General features: G+C 38.4%; 1 protein-coding gene across 3 annotated transcripts in view; it reads left to right on the top strand.

Annotated features, from left to right (window-relative positions):
- The first annotated feature begins 233 nt into the window (after positions 1-233).
- Positions 234-24348, top strand: part of LRRC2 (leucine rich repeat containing 2) — a 71705-nt gene continuing 47590 nt past the window's right edge. Inside the window, exons 1-5 of one of the 3 annotated variants that reach the window (XM_082497462.1) lie at positions 286-346; positions 624-734; positions 7114-7184; positions 10246-10329; positions 21052-21262. In XM_082497462.1, the coding sequence (XP_082353588.1) occupies positions 705-734; positions 7114-7184; positions 10246-10329; positions 21052-21262 (396 nt within the window). In that variant the 5' untranslated portion in view covers positions 286-346; positions 624-704. Of the gene's footprint in view, positions 347-623; positions 735-7113; positions 7185-10183; positions 10330-21051; positions 21263-24348 lie in introns of all 3 variants that reach the window. The other 2 variants (XM_082497463.1, XM_082497464.1) reach the window with 2 other exon arrangements.

Raw genomic sequence — 24348 nt, 5'->3', positions numbered from 1 at the left:
TGCCATTTTCAAAGGAAAATACATAAACATGAGTAACATTAGCTCTGTCACACTTTCTGCGGTGCAAATGAGATGCTGCCCTAGCACTGTTGTTTCTCGTCCTGCGTTGTGTCATGCAATGTAGATACTTTATCCTGCCCGTGTCTCTGCTGTAAGACCACAGATCATGTTATCACTTTACAAATATAGCATATTAGTACATCTGGAAGGCTAGTCACGCTGTGGGGTTCAAACAGGTCTGGCTGGCCAAGAGCTATTCTGCTGCTATAAACAGCCTCAGTGTCCCAAATTGAATAACCGCAGAGCACACTCAGAAGCTCTGGACACTCGTGTTCTGTGGTAGTAGGTAAGTGACAGTTTTGCTGATTATTGTGTTTCTTCAGATGTGTGGGGTCAAGGTGGGAAATGGCAGGGAAAGTGAGAAATCGTTATCAGGTCTTCATTGCTGTTAGTGTGCTATGGATTTTTAAGTGCTAACGTATATGGGAAAAACAGCTGAAACACAGACCGTTAGTCCAAAGTGGTGTGTTTGCTAGGTACCTTTAGAGATAGTAAGATTCACTCCTTATATAGTTCCTCTAAGTAGATTTACACCTGTGACAAATCCAAACTTTATAATTTAGGAAAGCTTTCAAGACTCACTCCGTGACTCAGCGGTAATAAACCCTTGCTGTTTCATCTCAAGGACATATGCCAGTGTGAGAATGATTTTCAATAAAAGAATGGTTGGAAAGGTTGGTCATTTATCTTTGTTGTCTGTCAAAATTTAGAGTGGAATTTAAAAAGAGTTATAGAACTTCATCTTCTGAAGGCCACTTACAGCTAATCTAACTGGTATAGGAAATCTAGCCTGCTAAATCTTTTGTGAACAAAGCCTATCATTTGAAGTCAAATATTGTCATTATTGTTGTTGTTGCTACCATAAGTATTTATGTGCTATCACTGACATATTACTTTCTGTAAGCTAAAAGGTACTGACCACCTCTCTTCCTCTCAATACTAGTTGATAGTAGAGCACCATTTCAAGGATCAGTTGTGGATGATATTGCCCATTAGCCAAAGAGATACGTCCTAACACTTTGCTCTTCTCAGACAGAAGGTGATGGTAGAGAATTATTCCAAAGAGGATGTCCAGCTCTCCATGCCACCTGTGTTTCCTACCCACAGGCACAGGAAGGTTTTTGTGGGAAAAGCTAAAGACAGAGCTGTGGTGAGGGAAGAGAGCTGGTAAAATACACCTGCCACCTCATAACTGTGTGGTGGGGTTTGGACCATTTGACCTAAGGTAACTTGGCTACGTGAGTAGTTGAAAGCAGCATCTTCTCTTGCTTATCTAAATTGTCTGCCATATCTTCTTGAATCACAGAATTTGACTGCTTAGGAAGTGGCTATGAACATTTTACTCACATTATATCTTCTATCTAACACAGAAATAGGACTAAGAAGCTTGATGCTGTAGGTCAGATGTAGGTTCTTGCTCTCCTTCTGCAGAAGAGGAAGACGGAGATCATAGGATTGGATTCTTAGATCAATACATGGCTAATGGACCCCTGGGAGCAAAAGGAAATTATCAAAATTTGAGGGTCTTTGGCTAGTCTTATTTAGGACAGGGAGCCTAAAATAACATTTACAATGCTGTCATCCACACAGATAACTTCAGAGGCTGGACCCTGTACACGAAAGGTAACAGTAGTAGCCTCACTTCCTGAGGACAGTCCAGATCCATTAACCTTAAGACAAATGACGATAAGTCAACCAAACATGCTAAAAAAATGGATAGCATAAAACAGGTCTGAGAAACCCGAGACTGTAATTTTATGCTTAATTAAGATCATCTAATTGTATATGAAAGCCTCCATGTTTTGTTCAGTGGCAGCGAGTGCAATTTTGTTTGCCGTGGGTCTCGGTATGAGTAATTAAGCAGGGTCTCTAAACAATTCTTAGCACATGCTCTACCTTTCCCAGGACTTGGTTGTCTACTACCCAAGACAATTGTTTTCACCTGCTGACTACAGCGACATTCATAGATTCAACCACTTCTAAAAATATGTAATACATTTTTGGGCTTACTGTTTTTCCTTTGACAAGAAACAACTTTAAAATGGAATACATCATCCCTCTCTTGATCTTATGAGAATTATGCCTCTCTTCAGCAACGCCCAGTGAAAAAAAAAAAAAGAATGGATTTATGTCACAGATGTCAGTCCAGTGTTTCATTAGCTTCATTGTCAGTGGAAGAATCACTTTGAATAATTAGTCAGCTCACTGAAGTGCTAGGGGAATACATCTGTAATAAATCCCCTTGCATATGTAACATCTATCATGCTTGATGGCAAACATATTAGTGCTACAAGAGTTGAGGAAGTATAAGGAATATTGTAATTCAGCTGCTAATTAATCTATAATTAAAGACCTAATTAATGAATAACTCTGTGAAAAATTGTCTAAAAATCAAGATGTGAAGACTGCAGTGATAAAGAGGAATCTTGTTTGTGAGACCGGTTAATTTACATCTAGAATAGGAACTGATTAATGAAAACTGTCAGTAAAACATTGTGCTGCAGCACTGGACAAAGAGAAATACACACAAAAAAACGTGTGGAAACCAACCTCAGCCTTTGCATATCTATATTCACGTAGCTTTTTAATGTTATGATGTTCATAGTTATTTCTACCTGAAGTATAAGGAGTGGGTTTAGAAAAGACGTATTTGCTTTCTTAGCTGTGGTATGTAAACAACACAAACGTTATTTATTTGTGTGGGAAAGAGGCTAACGTCAGATTCTGTTCTTAAATGCCTCTTTTATGAAACAGCTAAAGCGGAAAACTCAAAAAGAACTTGATTTGTCAGAGCATTCAGGACTAAGCCCCATGATATGCAAAGACACTAATTTCTGAAATTAACTTCAGTGAAAGCTGGACTAATTAATAGCTTGAAAGTGTCACTGTCTGTCTGTGTTTGTTTATCCAGGAGCCGGCTGGCTGAGACTGTGCTCTTGAGAGAGCAGGAGGGAACATTTCAAACTCCCCAAACATCTGGGCTCGCGTCCAGGTGTCAGGACTGCTTTCTCCAGCCCTGGAGCAGCTTGTCCCTATCCTCTTCTATTTATTCCGCAGCGCAGCTGCATTTGCTGGATCCCTGCAAGCCCAGGCCTTCAGGGGGGCACCCACTGTGATCCATAGCATTGCCCTGCCCACCTGCTCCCCAGGACCCAGCCATCACATGCATGCATACATGATCTGAAGCACAATCTACCTTGGATCCCCGACCCGAAACTCCGACTGTCAAATCCGCACATTAGGCAAGTCTAGCGACAGATAAACCAGCCAAACCATCGGGGAGAATAATTCCCTACTGGTGTAGAACAACAAGAGATTGTTACTGGCAGCAAGACTAGGTAGGGAAGAGCAGCTTCCCACTTTGCAGTCCTCTCCCACTCCCCAAGTGGCACAGGGAAGCACTACCCCACTTACAAGCTGTGCACAGTTAGCACAATATAGTTGTATATTATGAACATTGCCACCATTTCTATTACTCTTTCAGTCACAGCATGTTTCTGTAATTTAATCTTTCCTTGATAACACAAAAAATGTGTTCAGTTGCTATCCAAATGTCAGGTTTCCTTTGAAATATTTAAAGACTCCTGAGATAAACGACTTGATCATTCTGAAGCGCAGTGTGAGCAAGCTTATTTCCTAAGAAATTATTTGCAGGATTGGTAGGAAATATGTTCACACGCATATTCCCCTATGCAATCCTGCCAGTAATATTCATAAGATTGCAGCAGATCTCCCACAGTGATTATCTGAAAGAAAAAGGACCCAAGTGAACAAGCCTGTTAAATAAATTGAAGAAACCAAAACATTAATAATTTGGTAACTCATGTAAAGCAGCGAAGGGAAATATACATGGTGCTGTTATTGAGGGCAACCAGACCCCATATGAACTCAAGAGGGCTGTAATAGAGACTAATATTGGCTGTATCTGTAATATCAAAACTATGTTGGACAGCTTCCAGCCTCAAGAGAAGACACAGACCTTGTTCTACAGAATACACTGTACACAGGCAAGTTGTCCAGCATTAACACTGGTGCCAGCTATGTTCAGAGGAGGCTAGACTGTAGTATAATAAAGCCAATATAATTTTGGCTTATGACTGGCTGTATTCAACCCAGTCTTGACAAGGTAGAGATAATGTTGGTACACAGGGAGGAGCCATAAAAGAGTTGGTACAGTTAGTCCTGGAAGGCCGCACAGTCAACATCTCTAAAACCACTTTTTCCCTGTGCTCCACTACCTTCCTTTCCAAAGATGACCTTGCCTTGACCTTAATCTTTTGTAGTATGGTCCTCAGTGCATCTATACATCAATATATCTCAGATGCTAATATGAGCGCAGGAAGGCTGCAAACTGTTCATTCAATGAAGCTGCTGATTTGAGGAACACTCCTCTGTGAAAGGCCTTCTGTCTGGAATTCAGTGTTACTTTTAGCTTATGTATCCTTAAACAGTCTGCTTCTTGAAGGTCAGGCAGACCATGGCATTTTGTGATGCAAGTACAGGTAACAGTCAAATGCCTGCTCTGGGTTCAGAGGCCAAGTGGGTACAAATTCAAGTAAGTGGCTATGAGATCACTGTCTGCTGTCAAAGATGGCTGTGGCAACATCTGGCTGGTCTGTGGCAGAGCTGTAAACAAGGGGTGGAGATATCAGTAGCTGAAGGGAGCAAGGGCATTTAAAAAGTAGCATGCTAAATCCCTGCAGTTTTACTAGAGACATGGTCTGAAGTATACATATCTTTATAGCAACAACGTGAATAACAATAAGTAGAAAATAATAAAGATTATAGACATTACGAAGCAGATATCTTTTTACATTCTGTACTTTTCAACACCTTACTGAATAGACTCTGGTCTAGAGCTCTGAGTACTCCTACTATTTCAAGAAGAAAGTCTGAAGTAGATGCTAGAGAGCTATATGTGTACCTTTAGGTTAATTTATGCAATACAATAAAATAAATGATAATATAAATGATAAAATAAAAATAATCCATGCAGATACATAAACAGATGCTTTTACTAGCAATAACATTTGGCATTAATGTTATATCATTTAAATGAAAATATATGATGAGTATCATCACTAAGATTTTGCTTTTTTGCAACCTAATTCTCCAAATGCTTAAGAGTGTCAATACCCTTATACACATAAGAACTGTGTTTGATTTTAATAGGCCTATTTATATATACAGCTAAATGAATAAAATTTTTGCAAGATTGTAAAAGAACAGTGTTGCCTTCTTTTTAAGACCAGAAATCTCACAGAAGTATCTGTAAGGGCGTTTGTTCTGTTCCATGCATGCAGGGATAGCTCATGGCAATCAGAGACCTAAACCCAAATATTAATAGCAAAAGAGTGCTTTACACGAGCAAGTGCTTCTTCTCATGTTAGCTGTCCCAGAAAGGTGGTGGATTATTAAATTTGCCTGGAAAGAAGCAAAGATGGGTTTCAGTGTTGAGACGGGGCTTGCAGTAGGGCAAAGCTGAGGGAGTTGCTGAGGATAGGGACTTGGTAACGTGCTCTAGTGAAGGTATCGGGCGCTGGAATGGTGAAGTTGAGATAAGTTGTGTGTCAGTATCTGGAATGGAAAGTACAGCCCTGAGGGGAAAAATATGAATTTGTGGTATAGAATACAGAAAGGGGAAATGCTAATCATAAGGATTCTTGTGAGACCCTCATTGATGAAAACTGGGATAAGTTTGCAGATGATTTCACCTGCTTGGTGAGGAAGACAAGATGTTACAAAGGCTATGGTGTTCAAAGGGATTTCCCCCCCCTCCCCCCCTCCCCAAAGTTATTATTTTTTTCTTCTTACTCTCCTTAAGAAAAATATAAAGGGAGGGAAGGAGTGAAGCAAAGGGAAACTTCTTTCCTCTGCCATTAGTACAAGTTTCTCTGGTTAGAAATTTTAGTATCTATTTGCCAAATAATGCAAAATATTATTATCAAAAAAGCTCTTTTTTATTTTAAAATTAATTATTTAAAATATATAATACTTAAAAATATTGCCTTAGATGTAATGTGTAGCTGCTTATGTAGGGAAAATCTCGCAATCATTAAAAAAAGAAATGCATCCCAAATGACCAGCTTTGTTTCTGAGATATTTCGAGAAAGATAAGAAATCAGACTGTCTTCCTAGTACATTGCCTTTTAAGGATATTGATTAAGTCCTTGTAGATTACTTCTTGGGAGGTGTAATTGGCTAGGGATAAGACTATTTGCTTCCATAGACACACACACAGAGAAAACTATTTTATCCACAAATGATTCTTTTGTAAATGGCATCTTTGCCTTCTCTTTATGGTCCTGAATCCCTTTGCCCCTGGAAAGCACTGTGCTTTCCTTAACATACGTTACTGAAGAGCCTTGTTTCTGTGATCTATCTCACTAATAACTTGTAAGACTGAATGAACGTTATAACCATGCATTATCTAAGAAAGGTGTGCTGATGACCTACAGTCTAATTTAGATGTAGATGTCACCCAAGAAAGGTGGCATTAAACTGCAAACTCAGTGTAGTTATGAGGTAGGACCTTGCAGATGAAAGTGATGGTTGCTTTTGTGGTCAGGACTTGTCCTTAATGAAAGCAAAGTTGCCTGTTTCTTGGGTAAAGAAATAACTTAAGTACAGTTTTTTGTTTTTCTCTTACTGCTGTACTGGTGGGTTGGGTAATCCTCACAAGCATCACCTAAATTTGTCCTTAATGAGCACATGTAAGTTAAGGGGTGTGAAAGGAGCAATGTTGAATTACAAAAGGATGGGGAAATTGGAAGTGGAAGGGAGCTGAAGTATGTGTATATTTGGGTGAACAATCATGCGACTGCTTTGAGCAGGGCAGTTGGATGAGTGACCTCCAGAGGCCCTTTCAGGCCTCACTGGTTCTGTGATTTTTGAACAGGAGTGAAATGCTAATAGCGATCATCTGTGAAGAGCCTAAGTATGAGAGGGAACACGGTGTGGAATGCCAGTTGAAGGGAATATGTTAAAAAATGACTATAATGAGTCATTTCTTTACCCAAACGTAACTTCCCACCTGCGACTAACAGGTGATAGCTTTGGGGTTTCTTGTGCAGGTCTAACCTGATGATTGGAAGAAAGCAACTGCTATGTGGGAACTTGAACAGGTACAGTGCTATGTATTTCTAGAAATGAAAATTATTATTGGTGGTTGCTTCTTCTGTTGCAAATTCTTGCCATGCGTGAATAAGCATCCTGCAGAACCTACTTTTAGGATCAGTTTAGTCTAGTTTCTGCCAGCTTGCCAGGCTCTCTTTCTGGGAAGCATATCATCTTCAGGAAAATGGTGGCATCTGAACTTCAGGAAATATACATTCTGCCATCACACTTGATACGCTGTGCCCATTTTTTGGACTAGGATATGGGGTGAAACAACAGCCCTGTGAAGATTGTTGGACTTTTTTGGAGTTGTAGATAGCAACAAAGTTTCATGTTTGTCCTGATGAATATTTCTAAATCCTTAGCCATCCTGTGTTCTGATCAGGATTTGTGGCTCTGCTCCTTTGAAGAGATTAGTCCTGAGGAGTTATGATGGACACCTCTTGCCTCCTGCCCACATTCCTCCTCTGCTTGGTTTTACCATTGAAGAAAAAACCCAATACATTGCAACCTAATCCAATACGTGGGTAAAAGCTGTATGAACTTTTCCAACCTGAGTGTCTAATAAATCAGTCTCTCAATAAAGAACAGATGACTTAACCTGGGAGACAGGAAGGTGGGGAACAAGTCAAGGAAATAGAGTACTTTCATAGTTTATTCAGACTTTGTGTTGATTAAGGCCATCTAGTTCCAACAGAGGTCAAGTGTCCAGGTGCCACTTCACTGTTTCTCAGCAATTCAGCTCCTGCAATAGCCCTTCCACCAAAACATACTGCTATGAATTGGTCTATTAAAATGAATTAGATCCTACAGAGTGACTGCTTGTCTGCAGCTACTGTGAGAGGGAAGTCCTTGTAACTGGGTTTCTTGATTTGGGCAACAGAGGAGAATGTTTTATTTTATGTGGTAAAGAGTTTACTGTAAATTATTAGTGAATACATTTTAGAGGGGTACAGCTGATTATAGATAAACCTTTCCACTGAGACTAAGTTCACCATTCTCATGACACCGCTATTAACAGGTTTTTGACTTGGCTGTTGTCAGCAGTTGGTTCCAGATAGACTGGGAACTATTTTTGCCTCATTGTTGGTGCTCGTAAAGATAAACCAGCAATGAGAGCAGCTTTATGAACAGCAAAGATAGCAGTTCCTATAAACATCTGAAGATACAGAAGACTGTCATAGAAAAATATTGGTCTCTGACCAGTCTCTTTGGCAGTACTTGGAGGTATTTGTAAGGGTGTTTCTTACTGAGATGACAAATAAGGTGGACAGGTAGGAACTTTTCCTTTTGCTGTATCTATGCTAATCCTTTTTAGTCCATGGTGTGCATTTTCCAGAGGACATGAGGGTGTTTTGCTGGCTCAGAAGAAATTATTCCTTTATGTGTTACAGATTACAGAGAGATATGTAGGTGAAAAGGGGTGAAAGAGAAAAGGGGCAGTTATGAAATTACAAGCAGAAAAATGCAGAGGGGAGAATAATTTCCCCTTCCTCCTCAGTATTATAACAGGAAGACGGACAATAAATAGCCCCAGTTGAAGGACGTAGAGCTTGGAAAAAAATAGTAATAGATACAAGCTTGAAAAAAAAAAAAAGGACAGGGCAGATTGTTTTTTAAATCATCAGTAGAAGGTTCAGTGGGGTATTCTTCTTTCATTTCTTTATTTTCTTTTTAAGCTTATGAATGTTATAATAAACGTGGTATCTAATGACACCTCAAGCAAAGTTTAAATAACTGACTTTCCTTTCCCTGCTTTTATCATGATAGAAGCAATTATTTTTAAAAGGCTTCAAACTTCTGTTTTACAAAACTTGTTTGCAGTGGTTCAGCAAACCATTTTATGAAGTAGTAAGCTTGGCAGAAGTTCTCTGTTGACAATCTAGCTGCATTTCATGAAAACCAGTGTGTTGCAGTGATTGTACCCTCACCAGTGACTCCAAGCAAGAGAGTACAATTTTACCTATTTTATCAAGATTTGTGTCTGTACTTGTGTTGCTGATTTAGTAGGTGGTTTGTTTCCTTTGTTGGCACAGGACTATTGCTACAGTTTAGTAAGGAAAACTATGGTGCCAGTCATGCCATGTTTCACAAGATCTAAATCCGAGGTCTTCATCTCTTATGGTTGTTAAAGATACTAAGCTGTGGTCTTTTCCTTGAGTGAAAAGAAGATAGCGTTCATATTGAGTCAAGCTCAAGTATCGTGCCTGCTAAAGGGAGTGAGGACTTTGTCACAGAATTCAGTAGGGGCAAGGTTCACTCAAGACGTTTCTGTGCTTTTAACTGAATATGGAAAGCTTGGTGAGTTAGGGTCTAGTTCAGCTCAGTTCTTAACTGCAGAGGACCTAATACATTGGTACCAAGCCTTTGCTTGTTGGAAGTTAATTGTACATACACTAATAAACGGGGACCATATGTTCACAAACCCTTCACCTTATCTCTGGCTTCGGTAAGTTTTCATTGTATGTTACAGGGCTGGTCTATTGATGCCTTTCATAGTTAAGCACCTACTTATGCAAATACTGGAAATTCCCATATTCCACTGGAACAGGATAGCTTGGGTGCAAAAAGATCAATACATGAGAACCCAAGATGAAAGGCTTTTGCATGATTTACGCTGAAAAAGTTCTATATAACTTCTCATTTTAATACTAGTTACATAAATTGTTAAAAATAAAAAAGTCTTGAAAGTTATTTTCATCAGTGTTACTTAATCAAATTAGTATTTCTTTGCAACTGTGTCTTTATCTTGGAAAGGGAAGAGTGAAAGGAATACAAAACATTTAGTTGTTGCTGTAGATTTCATATAGAAGTAAACTGTATGCTACATTATTACTGCCAGCACAAAACCCTAGACAAATTAAGTGAGATGGAAAGCATACAATGTTAATATTTCTTATGACTTCAGCTTTTTTTCCTGGATATTTTTAATGAAACGTGATCATTTAGTTCCTCATTTTTCTCATTATTTCTTTCCTGAAGTGTTCGTGATGTCTTGTTCTTGCAGGAGAAGCTTAATGTTGACAGTATGGGGCATCAGGTGATAATATTTGACTTTTCTCTCATAAGAGGACTGTGGGAAACTCGAGTTAAGAAGAACAAAGAACGTCAGAGGAAAGAGAAAGAAAGATTAGAGAAAAGCTCATTGGAGAAGTAAGACAACTTTTCTGCTGTTCATTTTAACTAAATCCATTATTATTATTCACTAACATTGCCATATACTAAGCACTATCACATGATTCAAATTTTATTTTTTTGGGTTTGATTTCAATGATTTCTCACCTCCTTTCCTCAGATGATTGTAAGAGAAATGCAGCACAAACTGTGATTGTATTTCATTAGTCCCTGCTCTTTCCTTTGTAGATTGTGATTTACTAATGCTGTATTTTATTGTCTACTGTGTAGATTTAATTTGAAGAGAAAAAGCACATTTTGTACCTTTCTATTTTTTATATGCTATATAAAAGTGTAGCTTTTTATTGTGGAATTCATGAAAACATGTTCATAAAATTCAGTACTAAGAAATACTTTAAGTCTCTTTGTTGACTTGACAGAAGAAACTAAAGGAATTAAATAAATGTACACATACAATTGCTCCTGAATAGCAGAGAGAGGGTAGAATGAAAGAATTATCTGAGGATTTTTTCTTGTTCAAATATTAAAGAGAGTCTTGATTATAATGCTTACACCCACTAATCATGTTATTGTTTTTATTATGTTTAATTTATGGTTTCTTTAAGCAATATTTTGGTTTCTTTATGTTCATTCCCATTAGAAACAGTGAAATATTATACCGTGCTGGCTATGTTGGAAACATATGACTTGTCATTTTTCCCCTCTGAGAAAAAAACCGAAGCAATAAAAATAATTATCTGCTTTAAAAATAAAATGTACAGGATTAAAGAGTGCCCTTGTTTAAGACCATCATTTCATTGACCCTTCATGTGGTGTTTTGACCATCTCATGAGACCCCTACTCACAGATTCTCACTGCCAGTACAGCTACACTGACAACAGAGCAGCTGGGCTAAGAGGAGACAAAAGGTAATACAAAGTCTGACTGCTCTTTCTGCAAGACCTTTCTCCTCAAAACATCCATAATCACAGCCTTGGTTCTCCCATCTCTACCCAAAGTCTGCGTTAAAAACCATAATCCTAACGAAAAAAAAAAAAAAAGAAAAATGAAGCTCGTCCTTCGCATTAAAATCTCTAGCAAAGATAAGATGTTTTGTTTGATATGAACTGAAGGATAGAAAAATTTTACTGGTGTGGCTGTTACCCTTATGGTGGAAAAGAGAAGTGAAAGGATTTGGTAAGAAACTGGATCAAATCTTCTTCCTGTGCTGGATGCTACATTTAGAAGTGGCTTTGTGCAATTCTAATGCAGATAAAGCACACGACTCTCTACTCTACTGATGTCTATGTCAGCTGGTGGCTCTTAGGGTGCCACCGCAGCCTTTTTCGTAAAAAGTGTATTATGACTAGGAATCCACATCTGTCGCTTCTAACGGTGTGTGCAGTCATCTTCAGAACTGAGAAAATGTCAGTCCCAATGTGGACCTAAACGTCAACATCCCCCTGCCACGTTTTATTTGGGTTTTAGCTTTCTGTTGTGCAGAAGATAACTTCTGAGTTTGCTAGTACAAAAGCAAAGCAAAAGCACCAGGCATAGGGAACTTCTGTATGGAAGAAGGAAAGAGGGTAACCTTATGTGTTCTGAGGTAGCTAATTTCAGCTCCCATGTTTTTTGCCGGTAGCATATGTTAAGCCTCATTTCTTACTGTGGCTTGTGTTTTCCATAAAAACAATACATTCTCCCTGCTGTTTCTGCCTGTGGTTATTTGTCTGTAACCACCCCTCCAGCTGAAAGTGTGGAGCTTGACTGCCTGTTCTGCTCTTTTCCACTAATGATGTCCAAAGTCACTCTGTTATCTTCCTGCACCAACTGGAGATGGGGAATTTGGGATCTGATGCAGAGAAGTAGAAGGTTCCAAGTGCACTTTCAGCATTCACAAAGGATTTTTGTTTTCTTTCTTTAGCTTGCAATTTGCATAAGGTACTTTGTCTTGTTGTATGTCTTTATGGAATCACGTTGCTTTCCAGTTAGTCCTACTTCTTTTAGGCCTCCTGGGAAAGAGAAGGAAATACATCATCTTTGTTTTCTGAGCATGAGTGACCAGTATTTCATCCACCGAAATGAATGGCATGAAGTTCATGTCTGTTCTTATGATGTAGGCCTCGTGGAATGGATAAAGCTGGTAGAATAATGGTCAAAGTTGTAAAAATATTGGTAAAAAAATGCAAAATTCAGTTAAAAGAATAATCCTCTTTATTTTATGAGGTGTGCAGTGACCACTGGCCTTTAGGTCCTAAAGGTCAGATTTCAAGTTACTTCTTAGATGCTTTTCAGTGCTTCCAAAGGTTGGGCCAAAAATAGGACATGATTTCTCTTGTTAGCTTGAAAGTATACATAAAATTATACTTATAATTAAACACTTAATAGCAGTAATGTTTCCCTGTAGAAATACATTTCATTAGTTTATGGAGTTCCTTATGTGACCAAATTTTGGTATTCTATTCAGAGATTAAAATTTTACCACTGTCAGGTAGGTCCACTGAAATCAATGAGAGTACTTACTGTCAAGTCACTGTAAGAAAGTATTTTAGAAAGGATTTTAACCCAAAATGGTAATTCCAAAAAGACATTCAAAGAAGGCAGTTTCCCGAATTGAGGACTGCATTCTAGCATTTAAGATTCTAGATAGTTACTTTTGCCAGCAGCCACAGTGAATTCCCAAGTCGGGCTAAAATTAATAGTTTCTCTGCAAATATACTTGTGTAGCGGATGAATTTGAAATCTGGCCTGCTGAGCTGCTTAGCCTTTATTATTTTTTTTTTTAAACAAAATCCAGTTTTTCTCAAGGCAGTTAAAATTCAGTAATGCCCTTGAGATAGTGCAGTTCCTTATCAGCCGTGTTGCTATGTAAAATGACCTGATAATATTTAGTGAAATGTAGCATTTGAGGAAAACCTCCCAATTAACCCCTAGGGAACTTTGCTTGCCTTGGGGCAAGGTAATTTAGTTCATGCAGGGTCAGTAAGCAGTCACATGTAATATATTTCTCTTTTTTGATTGAAGATTTTCTAAGAAGAAAACCTCACAAATAAATGCAAAGCTTGAACTGTGTTTGCGTTAATGGTGAGGTCTTCTAAAGATTTTGGGAATTTATAGGCCTGGAACAGATGTTTAAGCAGCTGGCCAGTGAAAGGTGATTCTGGAGAATAGTTTACCAAGAATATTGTTAGAGGCTTATATCTGGCTTTCTGAGACACTGGTAACAGATCGCTTTGGGCGGAGTTAATTCAGTCGCCTGTTTCCCCTTTGGTTTTGTGAGACTGTGGAAATACGGCAGTTTAAGGAACCCCTACTTTTGGGGGGTGCATATAAACCAGCAGCTGAATATAAAAGAAAAAGAGAGAGTACAGTGTTGTGCAGGAGTAATTTCATTTTACTTCATGTCATTAATCATAGAATCATAGAATTGTCTAGGTTGGAAGAGACCCTTGGTATCATCGAGTTCAACCATCTACCCTACTCTATAAAGTTCTCCCCTACACCATATCCCCCAACACCACATCTAAATGTCTCTTAAACACATCCAGGGATGGTGACTCAACCACCACCCTGGGCAGTCTATTCCAATGCCCGACCACTCTGTCTGTGAAAAATTCTTTCCTAATGTTCAGTCTAAACCTACCCTGTTGGAGCTTGAAGCGATTCCCTCTTGTTCTGTCATTAATTACCTGTGAGAAGAGACCAGCGCCAGCACCAACCTCTCTACAGTGTCCTTTCAAATAGTTGTAGAGAGTGATGAGGTCTCCTCTCAGCCTCCTCCTCCTCCTCCAACTAAACAGTCCCAGCTCCTTCAACCGCTCTTCATATGATTTGTCTGCTACGCCCTTCACCAGCTTCGTTGCCCTCCTCTGCACTCGCTCCAGCACCTCGACATCTCTCTTGTATTGAGGTGCCCAAAACTGGACAAAATACTCGAGGTGTGGCCTCACCAGTGCTGAGTACAGGGGCACAATCACCTCCCTACTTCTGCTGGCCACGCTATTTCTAATACAAGCCAGGATGCTGTTGGCTTTCTTGGCCACCTGGGCACAATGCCGGCTCAAATTCAGCCGCTTGTCAATTAGAACCCCCAGGTCTCTTTCTGCCAGGCAGCTTTCCAGCCACACCTCCCCAAGCCTGTAGCGCTGCATGGAGTTATTGTGGCCCAAGTGCAGAACCTGGCACTTGCCCTTGTTGAAACTCATACCATTGATGTTGGCCCAATGATCCAATCTAAGTCTCTCAATAGGAGTGAGCATTTACAGTTAGATTTTCTTTTTTGAAAGATTGTAACATGTTTGTCGTCTGTGTGAAGAGCAGGTAAGGTAAAAATTGAAGGCCGACAAATTAAGCATTCAAATGAGGAAATGCCAGAGCTGTTTGCCCAGATTAGCTACCTAAATTTTTGCTGTGAAATGGCACAGCCTCCCCTGTCCACCAATCAAACGTGCAGCAAAGATAACTGTTTGTTCAGCCACCTCTTCCAGTGTGTCTCTTCTCCAAAAATTTCCTCTCAAGGTCTGGCTAGCTAAATGTGCATGTGTTACTTTTCTGAGCTATGCACTTCCTGAATGTTAAAAGTCGAAAGAAAACCTTCACTCTTTGGGCAAACAGTCACTTTTTTCCTTGAGAAGTTGTGTGTTGGTTTAGTAAAATTCATCTCTATCTGTCTGCCAAACTTCAGTGTCATAACTCTATTTGTACCTGAACTAAGATTTTATTTGTGATTTTATCTTTATTGTCCCACTCATTACCCAATACAGAAATTTTTCTAAGCAAGACTAAAACTCAGGCTGGGAGTCCTTTGTTCCGAACGCAAACTATAAGCAACAAGCTGGGAGTAGATCTGCAGCACTAATAACCACTTAAGTTATTTGCCTTTGTTCATAGGTACTTGTGCATACAAACTTTCCATCTAATATAATGCATGCAAATGGGTTGAAAGATAAAAGCTGCTGTTCAGCCACAACCCTTTACAACCCGTGGAAAAGCCTGGCAGAGGGACTGAAATTAAATCAATCCAATTGAATTTGAAGCAAATGTTACTCGTCCATCAGGAATATTAGTCTGGGCTGAGCTCCAGTTTAACTGTACTGCTCTTATGAAAATTCCATAGGATTATTTAATGATCCTGTGTGGCTAGTGATTCTGATTTAGACATCACCCAGGAGTACTAAACTGGTGTCACCAGGTAGTGTCCTGGCTATTTCTTCCATCCTGATTTAGAGGAAACAGTGCCATCTAAAGAAACTTCCTTTCTTTACCTAAGAAGCATACCTTTTCCTCAAGACCTCTTAATCAGACATGGAGCTGTCAGTAACTGCAGACGGAAGAGCTGTTCAAAGGAACCCAGCTACTGCTCATTTACCGGGTTGGCTCTGAAATCCTTACTAATGCAAACTTTTATTCCAAGCTGGTTGCTCCTTTGAGGGGTCCAACCATTGAATTTAAGCTACACTAATTCTTTACATCAGGTTGATTAGATTCTTGATTTTGTTGGAGATTCTAAAATGCCAAGCAAGGAACTCCCATATCATCAAAAGGAAATGTTTATAATAAAAAAATTAATTATATGTTGTTAAACTTCTTTGCTGCAGATATACTCTAATAATGAAGTGATGTTTGGGGAATGATTACTTGAAGACAAGTTCAGCACTAACCAAAATGGAAATATTTGAATATTCCATTTCCCTGCTGACCCTGTTTCACATCTATAATGTATTGTCCTGAAAGCTTATTGAAATACAGCAAAGTTCGGGAAATAGATTGCCAGAATTAACCTTTCCTCTATACCATTTATGGTCTGCTTTAGTGACCGGTGTGCTTTTGTGTTACAGGTATAAAGGTATGACACATAACTTTTTTTTATTTTTTTGACAAATATAAGCAGCATGGAATCAGTCTTTTTTAAAATTAGTTGGACTGTTTGCACGATTGAAGTGGAAATACTGGAGTTAGAACCTTACATCTCATCTGGGTCCTACGTCCAGAAAAAATATATTTGTGTGCTCATATTCCCACCTAAATTAGGCTTGACTTGAATAAAACCCACTTTTTGAATACTGAAAATGATACTTATTTCTTTAACCTGACTGCTGCTGTTTGATCAAGCTCTAGAGGAAGATCAAAATATTGCTGAATAATAATAGAAAGACATAAACTTCGTGAGGATTGTGACTTTGTAACCAACTAATTTATTTGTCATATGTAAAAAAGTGTTCCTGAAATATCAGGAGCCTTTAAAGTGCCAAGACCAGAAATTTAACTTCTCTAAAAGTGTATTAGCTTATTTAAAGGCTGAGTTTTTATTTGTGTAGGTATTTTTTTTTCTGTTTTCCACACTGGTTTAGATGCCTTTTCTGTCTTTCCTGAAGACTCATGCAATAGCCTCCAGCTCTGACGAATGTGCTGGTAATTTTATTTGAGGATTGTCACCAAAGGAAGACTTAGAATGGTCTGTCTATTTTCATGAAGATCCTTTAAGAAGCACCATCATCTCAAGTATTTGTCAATGACAGAACTGAGTGACAGTCACGTAGCTGAATAGATCCCTTTGGTTTGATCTCAAATGCAACCTGCAAATTACAGCTTTGTAATCTTTGCTTAATGATACATACTGGCTTGATGTAAGTCACACCTCCAGGCCAGGAAGGCTCATATTGATTCATTTGGTTAGTGTGTACCCCAAAGGTACAAGCGGGGGTTGTTAGACCTTCTGCCCTTGATATATATCATGTTTTTTGTTCTGAGATGTACATACAAAATTATGCATGTTTGTTGCTCCATTATTAATTCACTTTCCATCTGTTCAAAATAGTACTTAGCCCGGTGATCATAAGCAGGCATTCTTTAAAAACTTTATGAGCATGTTACCATCACTTAATGTATGAATAAAGAAGAAATTTGACATGGGATTTCTGCATCAGTGCATGGTATACACGTTGAATCCCTAACCGGGTTTAATTTTTAACGCTTGTCTGTCTTCTGAGGCCAATATTTCACTCTGGTTTTGTTAACAGCGGGTTTTGTTATATGTATTTTGTTTTATTTAGCTAACAATGTGTCATGACCTCCTGAGATTTGTGTTTTGTGCATGTTATCGGTAAAGTGTCAGAGGACAGTTTATTCTTTCATCTTCAATGTAGAAGCCTTATTGTAATTTTTATATTCCTTGTTGCAAGAGAGTAAAATTTTAGATCTGAGCCCCCTGCCCTTGTGTTCCTGGGGTACACCTGACAAAGCCAGCACTGGGGTGTAGTGGAGCAGCTCACTGCCTTACTTTTTATTGAGAGTTAGACTTTTTGACCTCTTCTTTCTATTTTTTAATTTTCTAATATTCTTAGGATTTGTACGGCAAAGAATGAGTCATTTTTTGTGCATAAGCAAAGAGCAAGGAATACAAAAAAAGCATCTTGGGGGCAAGCTTTTTCAGTGCATTAAAGTATGTTCTGAAATAAAATGTTTATTGCTTTGGTAGAAAATTAAGGCATTCCATTGAAATGAGAGGGCAGTAATGCAGAGTTAAGCTTCGTGGAGGGACAGAAAAGCTGTATGTGGAGGACTGGAGGAGGATGTGAGGAACTGCAGTACAGCAGTGGTAAGTAAAGCTAGGATTATTTAGCAGATTTTAGAAAAAAGAATGCCAGGGTTGTGGTCCTTTTCAGTTCCTGCCTTTTAATGTTTCAGATCCTTTTGTTGTTCTCTTCCTTGGGGATTCAATTCACTCCCACCCTGCCCACTTTGCCTCCCACCCACAGTAATACAGAGCTTTTATATCTAATTAGCTATGCTCACTGGTAGATGAGTTTTGGGGAAAAAAAAAAAAAAAAAAAAGATGAGTAGGTGGTTTGGGCCTGTTTATTTTTCTCATAGTATATGAAAGTGTTATTTTCTGGCTTTTCCTGGTGATCTCTTGATATTGCATTGTCTGCCTTCTGTTGTGCTGTTGGTCTTTGGGGTTTAAATGACAGATTGAATAGGGAAGATGAACACAAAAAATTGGCTCATGTGTCAAAGCCTCTGAAAAAGGTGTTTCACATCTGCTGGTATGGAAAATTCTGTCATCTGAGCATGTTCAGGCTGGAGGGGATACCCTTTGGTACGGAGAGCAATCAGGTATTCAGGTGTCTCTCCCCCTGTAACCAGAAGTATCAGGTGCAGAATGTTGAAGGATCACAAAATGGGCTAAGGAGCTGTGTCTGCTCTCACACATTTTCTTGTCTTTGTTCTATCAAATAGCTTCAGAAAAGATTTTGAGATGTTTTGGGTTGGTGGTGGACTCTTCCTTGGCTGTACGAGCAGTTTTAGTACCCCTCTTGGGACTGCCTGAGCTGAACATGTTGCTGGACTTGTTTTCTGTCTGTCCAGTCTTTTTCTTCCTAACTCATTTACTTATCACAGCTCACTGTGGTATAAAGCAGTTCGTAATTAGACACTGAGAGAAACGAGGACATTTACTGCAAATATATATTTTTTTTATTCTCAAGCCTCCTCTATTGACACTTTAAATATTAGAAAGTCTTCCAGATGCCTACTTGTAAAGACCATACCGGTTTCTCTAATGAAAACTGAAGCCAAGGATAAGTAACTTTTCTGCAGCTTTCAATATCTTTTTTGACTATTCTTTCACTGCTCCTTTCATACAGTGATAAGTTATTGCTCCCACTGTCTCTGTCAAAGGCTTTCTGTTTCTGATGTGCTAGAAATCCTTTTCCTATTCATTTGTATACCTGCAGTAAGTGGACGTGTGCTTTTTTGTGGTTTGTTTGTTTTTTTTTTTTTTTACATTTAATTTATCAGAGCTTATACTGCCCTTTCATTTCTAAATGCCATTTTATCTTCTTTTATTTTTCTGTCTCTGGAAACGAGGGGAGAGAGATCCTTACGCTGGCTTTGTTAGAATGTACTTACTCTGAGGCTGTGCTGTCTTCATGCAGACTGCCAGCACTTTACCCAGTGAGCTGTACTTTTAACCAACTTTATGGTTATACGTAGCTCATCTTCTGAAATATTTGTAAAAGCTGTTTTTCCTTATTTTCTCTTTATAAAGATGTTGCATGAGGATACGCTGTGGTCATTATGACAGAAGGGGCTTTCTGTAATTCTCTGATGACCCATGTGTAGTGTGCTGCTCCTTGAAACTAAATCAGGTCCTCTTGTGATCTCTCAGCCTAGCTGCTCTGATAAACAGTCATACGTAGTTTCCAAACGTGTGTATTGTCAATGTGCTGCATGTACGCTGATAGATGAAGTCTCCTGCTGTTGCTGTGCTCTCTGCTTTCAAGTCTCTAACGTCCCCTAAGGTTTCAGTAAGTGCCACAATCTGTGCTGGGCACTTTTACAGCTGTCTCAGTAATACCTTTTCTATTTAGGCATGCAGTTTTGATGCCTAATGATTTATTTTAATAGCATTGAGTCAAATATGACTTTTAATCTACGGTATCGTGTTCCCATAAATATACTCTGTCCTGCAGTTTCTATCTCATACCTTGCTATGAGTGTCCAAAACCTACTTTTTTTGACACCAAGTTTGGAAGGTACTTCTTGTACCTAAGTTTGCAACTGTTTTCTTGTATGTGACTTAAAAGCAGACATTCTGTTTTATGTGTCATCGTTTTAACGTCTTGGTATTTTAGAGAAAATTCCAGGCTAAGCTGGGAATACAGGAATACAGGAGTACAGGTTTTGTTACTTCCTACTTGAACTTTACAAACTTGCATCTGATTCTCTTTCTAGGACATGCCATTTTTGACTTTCTCTAGGGGGCATATTATCCTGAACTTTGTGCCCTTCTTCACCTGTCAGTTTTCTTCAAGTCTTTAGCTGAAAATTTCTGCCAGAGGGTGGAGATCACATAAATGAATCTCGTGTACCACAAAAATCTAGCATTCAAAGTGTGAGATCAGATTTATGATGCAGGGGGCTCTGCAGAGACTTATTTTGGTATACGGAATGCTTGCTTCAGTTAATCAACCTGTTCCTTAATTGACTAAGCTGAAATACTTCTCTCTTAAATTAAAGCATGTGTTTTGGCAATGCTTAATTATATCAAATTGAATTTGTGCCCGAAGTTGTATGGGTAAAATTTTGCCCTGGAGGTGAGCCTAAGGTTACACTGAAATTGAATCTGAAATTAGTTGGCGTGTGGTAGCTTTGGCCTTTACCTCCACTTTCTAAGACAATATTGGAAGATAATATGTAAAAAACGAAAACAGATCAGTATACTTGAACAAGAATAGGCAGGGAAAAAGGAATATTTCTAACTTCTTACTTTTTAAAATGATGTTTTTCCAGCTGAAAAATGTTGCATATTTCACCTGGCCCTTGTTTTTGTTTATACATATAACTTATTCTATGTGAATGTATTTCCCGCCCTATTGAAATAAAGGGCATCATTCATGCTGTTTTCTGTGACAGTGTGCTCAGTCTCCACTTTTCTGTTATTCCGTGGGTGTCACTGTTTTATAGTCACTAAATGAAATCCTGCTTATCTGAAATCTGTATGTAAGTATAGAAAATCTAAATGTGACTCCAGGAACATATTTTCTTTTTTCTTTTTTCTTTTTTCTTTTTTCTTTTTCTTTTCTCTTTTTTCTTTTTTCCTTTTTATTTTTTTCTTTTTTCTTTTTTTGAAAATAATCAATATATTAGGTGCATAATTATATTTCTTTAAGTAGTTGTGCAGACAAAGATCAAACTTTAAGACTTATCAGCCATACAGTTTCAGCTGATTCACATAAACCATTTTTGGCACTATTTCAGGATAAAACAGGAATGGAATTTCATACTAGAGTGCCGGAAGAAAGGCATTCCTCAATCAAAATACCTCAAGAATGGCTTTGTAGACACTGATAAGAAGATCTTGGACACTTATGGAAAGACTCCTCAGGTCCAGAAGAGGCACACCTTGCCAGATGAAACAAATAAGGAAAAAAACAAGTTTATTTTTCAGCTTTCTGGAGAGAAGTGGACGGTAAATATAATGGAGAATATGTTTCTATTGTTACCCTGAAATTGTGGTTTAGTTTTCAAATATGCTTATTTTAAATTCTCTACTGATAGATGTAATTTAGCCCTCTCAAATATTTTGGTATAAGCAATCATATTGCAATATGCTATCTTTCTCTAAAATTCCCGAATGGATAGAAAGAGATGAAAATATTATTCAGCTTTTTTGGCTTGTTGATGTCTTCTACTACTCAGAGATCTGTCTTCTTGCTCTAATGGTGTGATGACATTTTTTTCAAGCTCTGTTCAAATCAAAACTAATATTAGCATCAATCCACAATGGTCTTGCTGAAAAAAAGCACATTTTAGTTGCAGTTGTGTTTGATGTGAAATATCACTTTGGAAGTAAGCTCTGAATTAATGCTATTTTGAAATTCAGCAAAAAGTGGATTAGATGTGGTCTGAAGTTTTCCAGAGATGTCAAAACTTTGACTTAAATTTATTTTAGATATGCACTACTTTATTAATTAGAAAGTAAAATTAAAATTTTTACTTCTGTGTAGTTTATAATTTTGATGAATATTTTTGAGATTTTCATTACAAAAAATGCAGGTTAAAAAGTCAATTGATAAAGTAGCTACATTTCCCTAAAGCAATAGCTTTGATTGACCTGAAACGTAACTTTGTCCCAGACTTGATCTTGAATATGAAGCTGTTTTCTTTTTCAGCTTTCTTTTTTTTTTTCCCCCTGGCTTTCGTTCTTTTCTGAATAAACATAAAACAGATGAAATTTCTAGGAAATAGAAATCCCTGGTTCCCATCGAGCTCTAGTAAGGAGACTATTTCTTCAACTGATGCCAATCATTCAAGTGGTAGGATTGGTTGCTGGAGAGCTATCATGTCTCATCTTTTGAGAACCTTGGATATTGAAAATGATGTTAAAGCTGTGTAGTATTATACTGCACACTTTCCTGTGTTGTAAATTTTGGAGGTATGTTAGGAGAAAAAGAAAAAGAGATATTACAGCTCCTTAGACACTGATAAAGTAGCAACTGCAAATATTTTCAGTGCATCAGGGAGCAGAGAGCTGCTTAACAAAACTGTTCTGTTGCTTATTATCTTTTGCCAAACTGTTAACATTTTTGCTTTGTCACCATAAACATGGCTTTACTTTAGGAGGCAAAATCAAACATACATTATCTGTTCTGTTTTCCACAGTATTTCCTTTCAACTTGACGTTTAAGAGATATTGGTGTACTGTTACGTACATTATGACACCTTGAGCAGTACACTCCTAACCACCACGTGCTTTGATTCTGTCTCCCTATCATATGCTCACGGTGGCCATATCACCCAGCCACTCTGCCTCATTGTCCAGCTTTATTCTGGTTAAAGTGGGCTTCCTGTTTCAACCAGATACTGTGACATAGTTCAGGACTCTGCAGACAAAGATATAACCAAAGCTGTTTAATTTAGAGAGGACCAATGCTCCTTCAAAACCGTAGAACATTGTCAGTCTCTAACAGCTGAAAATTATATAAAAAAATGTGACAAAAAATGTCATTACTTGACAAAGTAATGAAAGAATTGTATTTCCCCTTACTGCAGAAATGTTGTAAAAATTATATGTTATACAAATATTACCACTTATTTTGCTTTTTTTTTTCTCTCAACTTCTCCATCTAAACCAAAGACAGAATCAGACATGACAGTCTTTGCCCTGTTACTCTCTCACAAAAAGGTGCACTTAGGCAAAATGAATTTGCAGACTATACAACCAAAGCTGCCCAGACTGGCAATTTGCATGTGAAAAGATCTGTGAATATGTGACAGTTTTCTCAGGGCAGCCTGCATGGTATGTAGCTGGGAGCTGTGGTATCAATTGCGGTTTAGTTTTTGTAATGTGTTTTGCACACAAACACATCTATGAGTAGAGAGCTTGAATGATTAAGTGCTCAGACGCCAGGAGAAGTCAGAGCTGTGATTGCCTGTGCTGTTTTACAGGCACATAACCAGCTTGGTTTGCTGTTGGCTGGCCACTTACCGTTGGCAGCAGCAAACAGCACAACCCTGTAAAGTGTCCATTTGGGAACCAGCTGCTGAGTCCTCTGTCTCACTGGCTTTGAGCTGATAAGTATTTTCATTATGTTTCCCCTTCCCTCTCATCAATGAAGCAGTAATATATCCTCCAGACAGTTGATAGCTAAATCCAAGTAGGTTGCTGGTATGACTTACAGATTTAATTTTGAGAACTGGGCTTGATTCTGGGCTGTATCAGTTCTCTTTCTGGAAGCTGTGAAGTTAAGTCTCACAGAGAAGTAATCCCCAGCATAAGGATCTTTCAAGATCAAAGCAAGTGGTTTTACCCCGTTCTTCCCACAGATCTCAATTTAAGGGCTCTCATTGGAGACTTTAGCAGCAAATAAGCTGAGTCCACAAGTCAACTAACGGTGTTATTTGCAATGTCGCAGGCAATTAGAATGGTAGCTTGTGTTGGGTGCTAATTAGTGCCCAGGCTGTCTATGGCCTCATGCTCCATATACGTATAGCATAACAGTGAATCTGGCCCACAGATTCTGCATTGTTAAGTATGAGGTTAAAAATGTTTTGTGTAAAACACTGTGTCGTATACTGGGATAGTTCAGATGATTATTTTGAAAAGCACATGGATAGTGCTCTTTTGAAAATCAACTTGTATCTCCTTCTGAGAAGACTTGTAATGGAGAAAATCAGAGCAGATCACACGTTTTGCATTCCTGATAGGAATTCCTTCCTTCAGGACCTCTGTGCCACTTTTTCCCACCTCTTAAATGTCACTGAAATGATAGTGTATTTTCATTAGGCGGAGACCCACTGTTCCTTGTACTTGTAATTATTTTAACACAACTGAGAAAAGATAAAGCTCATATAATGAATATTAGGTTAGACAAATAGGCACAGCATACTAGCTAGAGAGAATAGGGCTTGATTTTACACTATATGAATTCTGAGGAATTGTATTCTGTTTATGCAGATCCATAGTTATTGTTCATTTTTAAGCTAATATTTTGAGACTTGCGGTTTGAGCCTCTACACAGCTCAAGTCACAATGATTTTCTAACAGTTTGGTCA

Source organism: Vanellus vanellus (genome assembly GCF_965231255.1).
Source record: "Vanellus vanellus genome assembly, chromosome: Z".
NCBI classification, from domain to species: domain Eukaryota; kingdom Metazoa; phylum Chordata; class Aves; order Charadriiformes; family Charadriidae; genus Vanellus; species Vanellus vanellus.
Note: the sequence above shows the minus strand (reverse complement) of the source record. Positions and strands in the feature narration are given on the sequence as shown.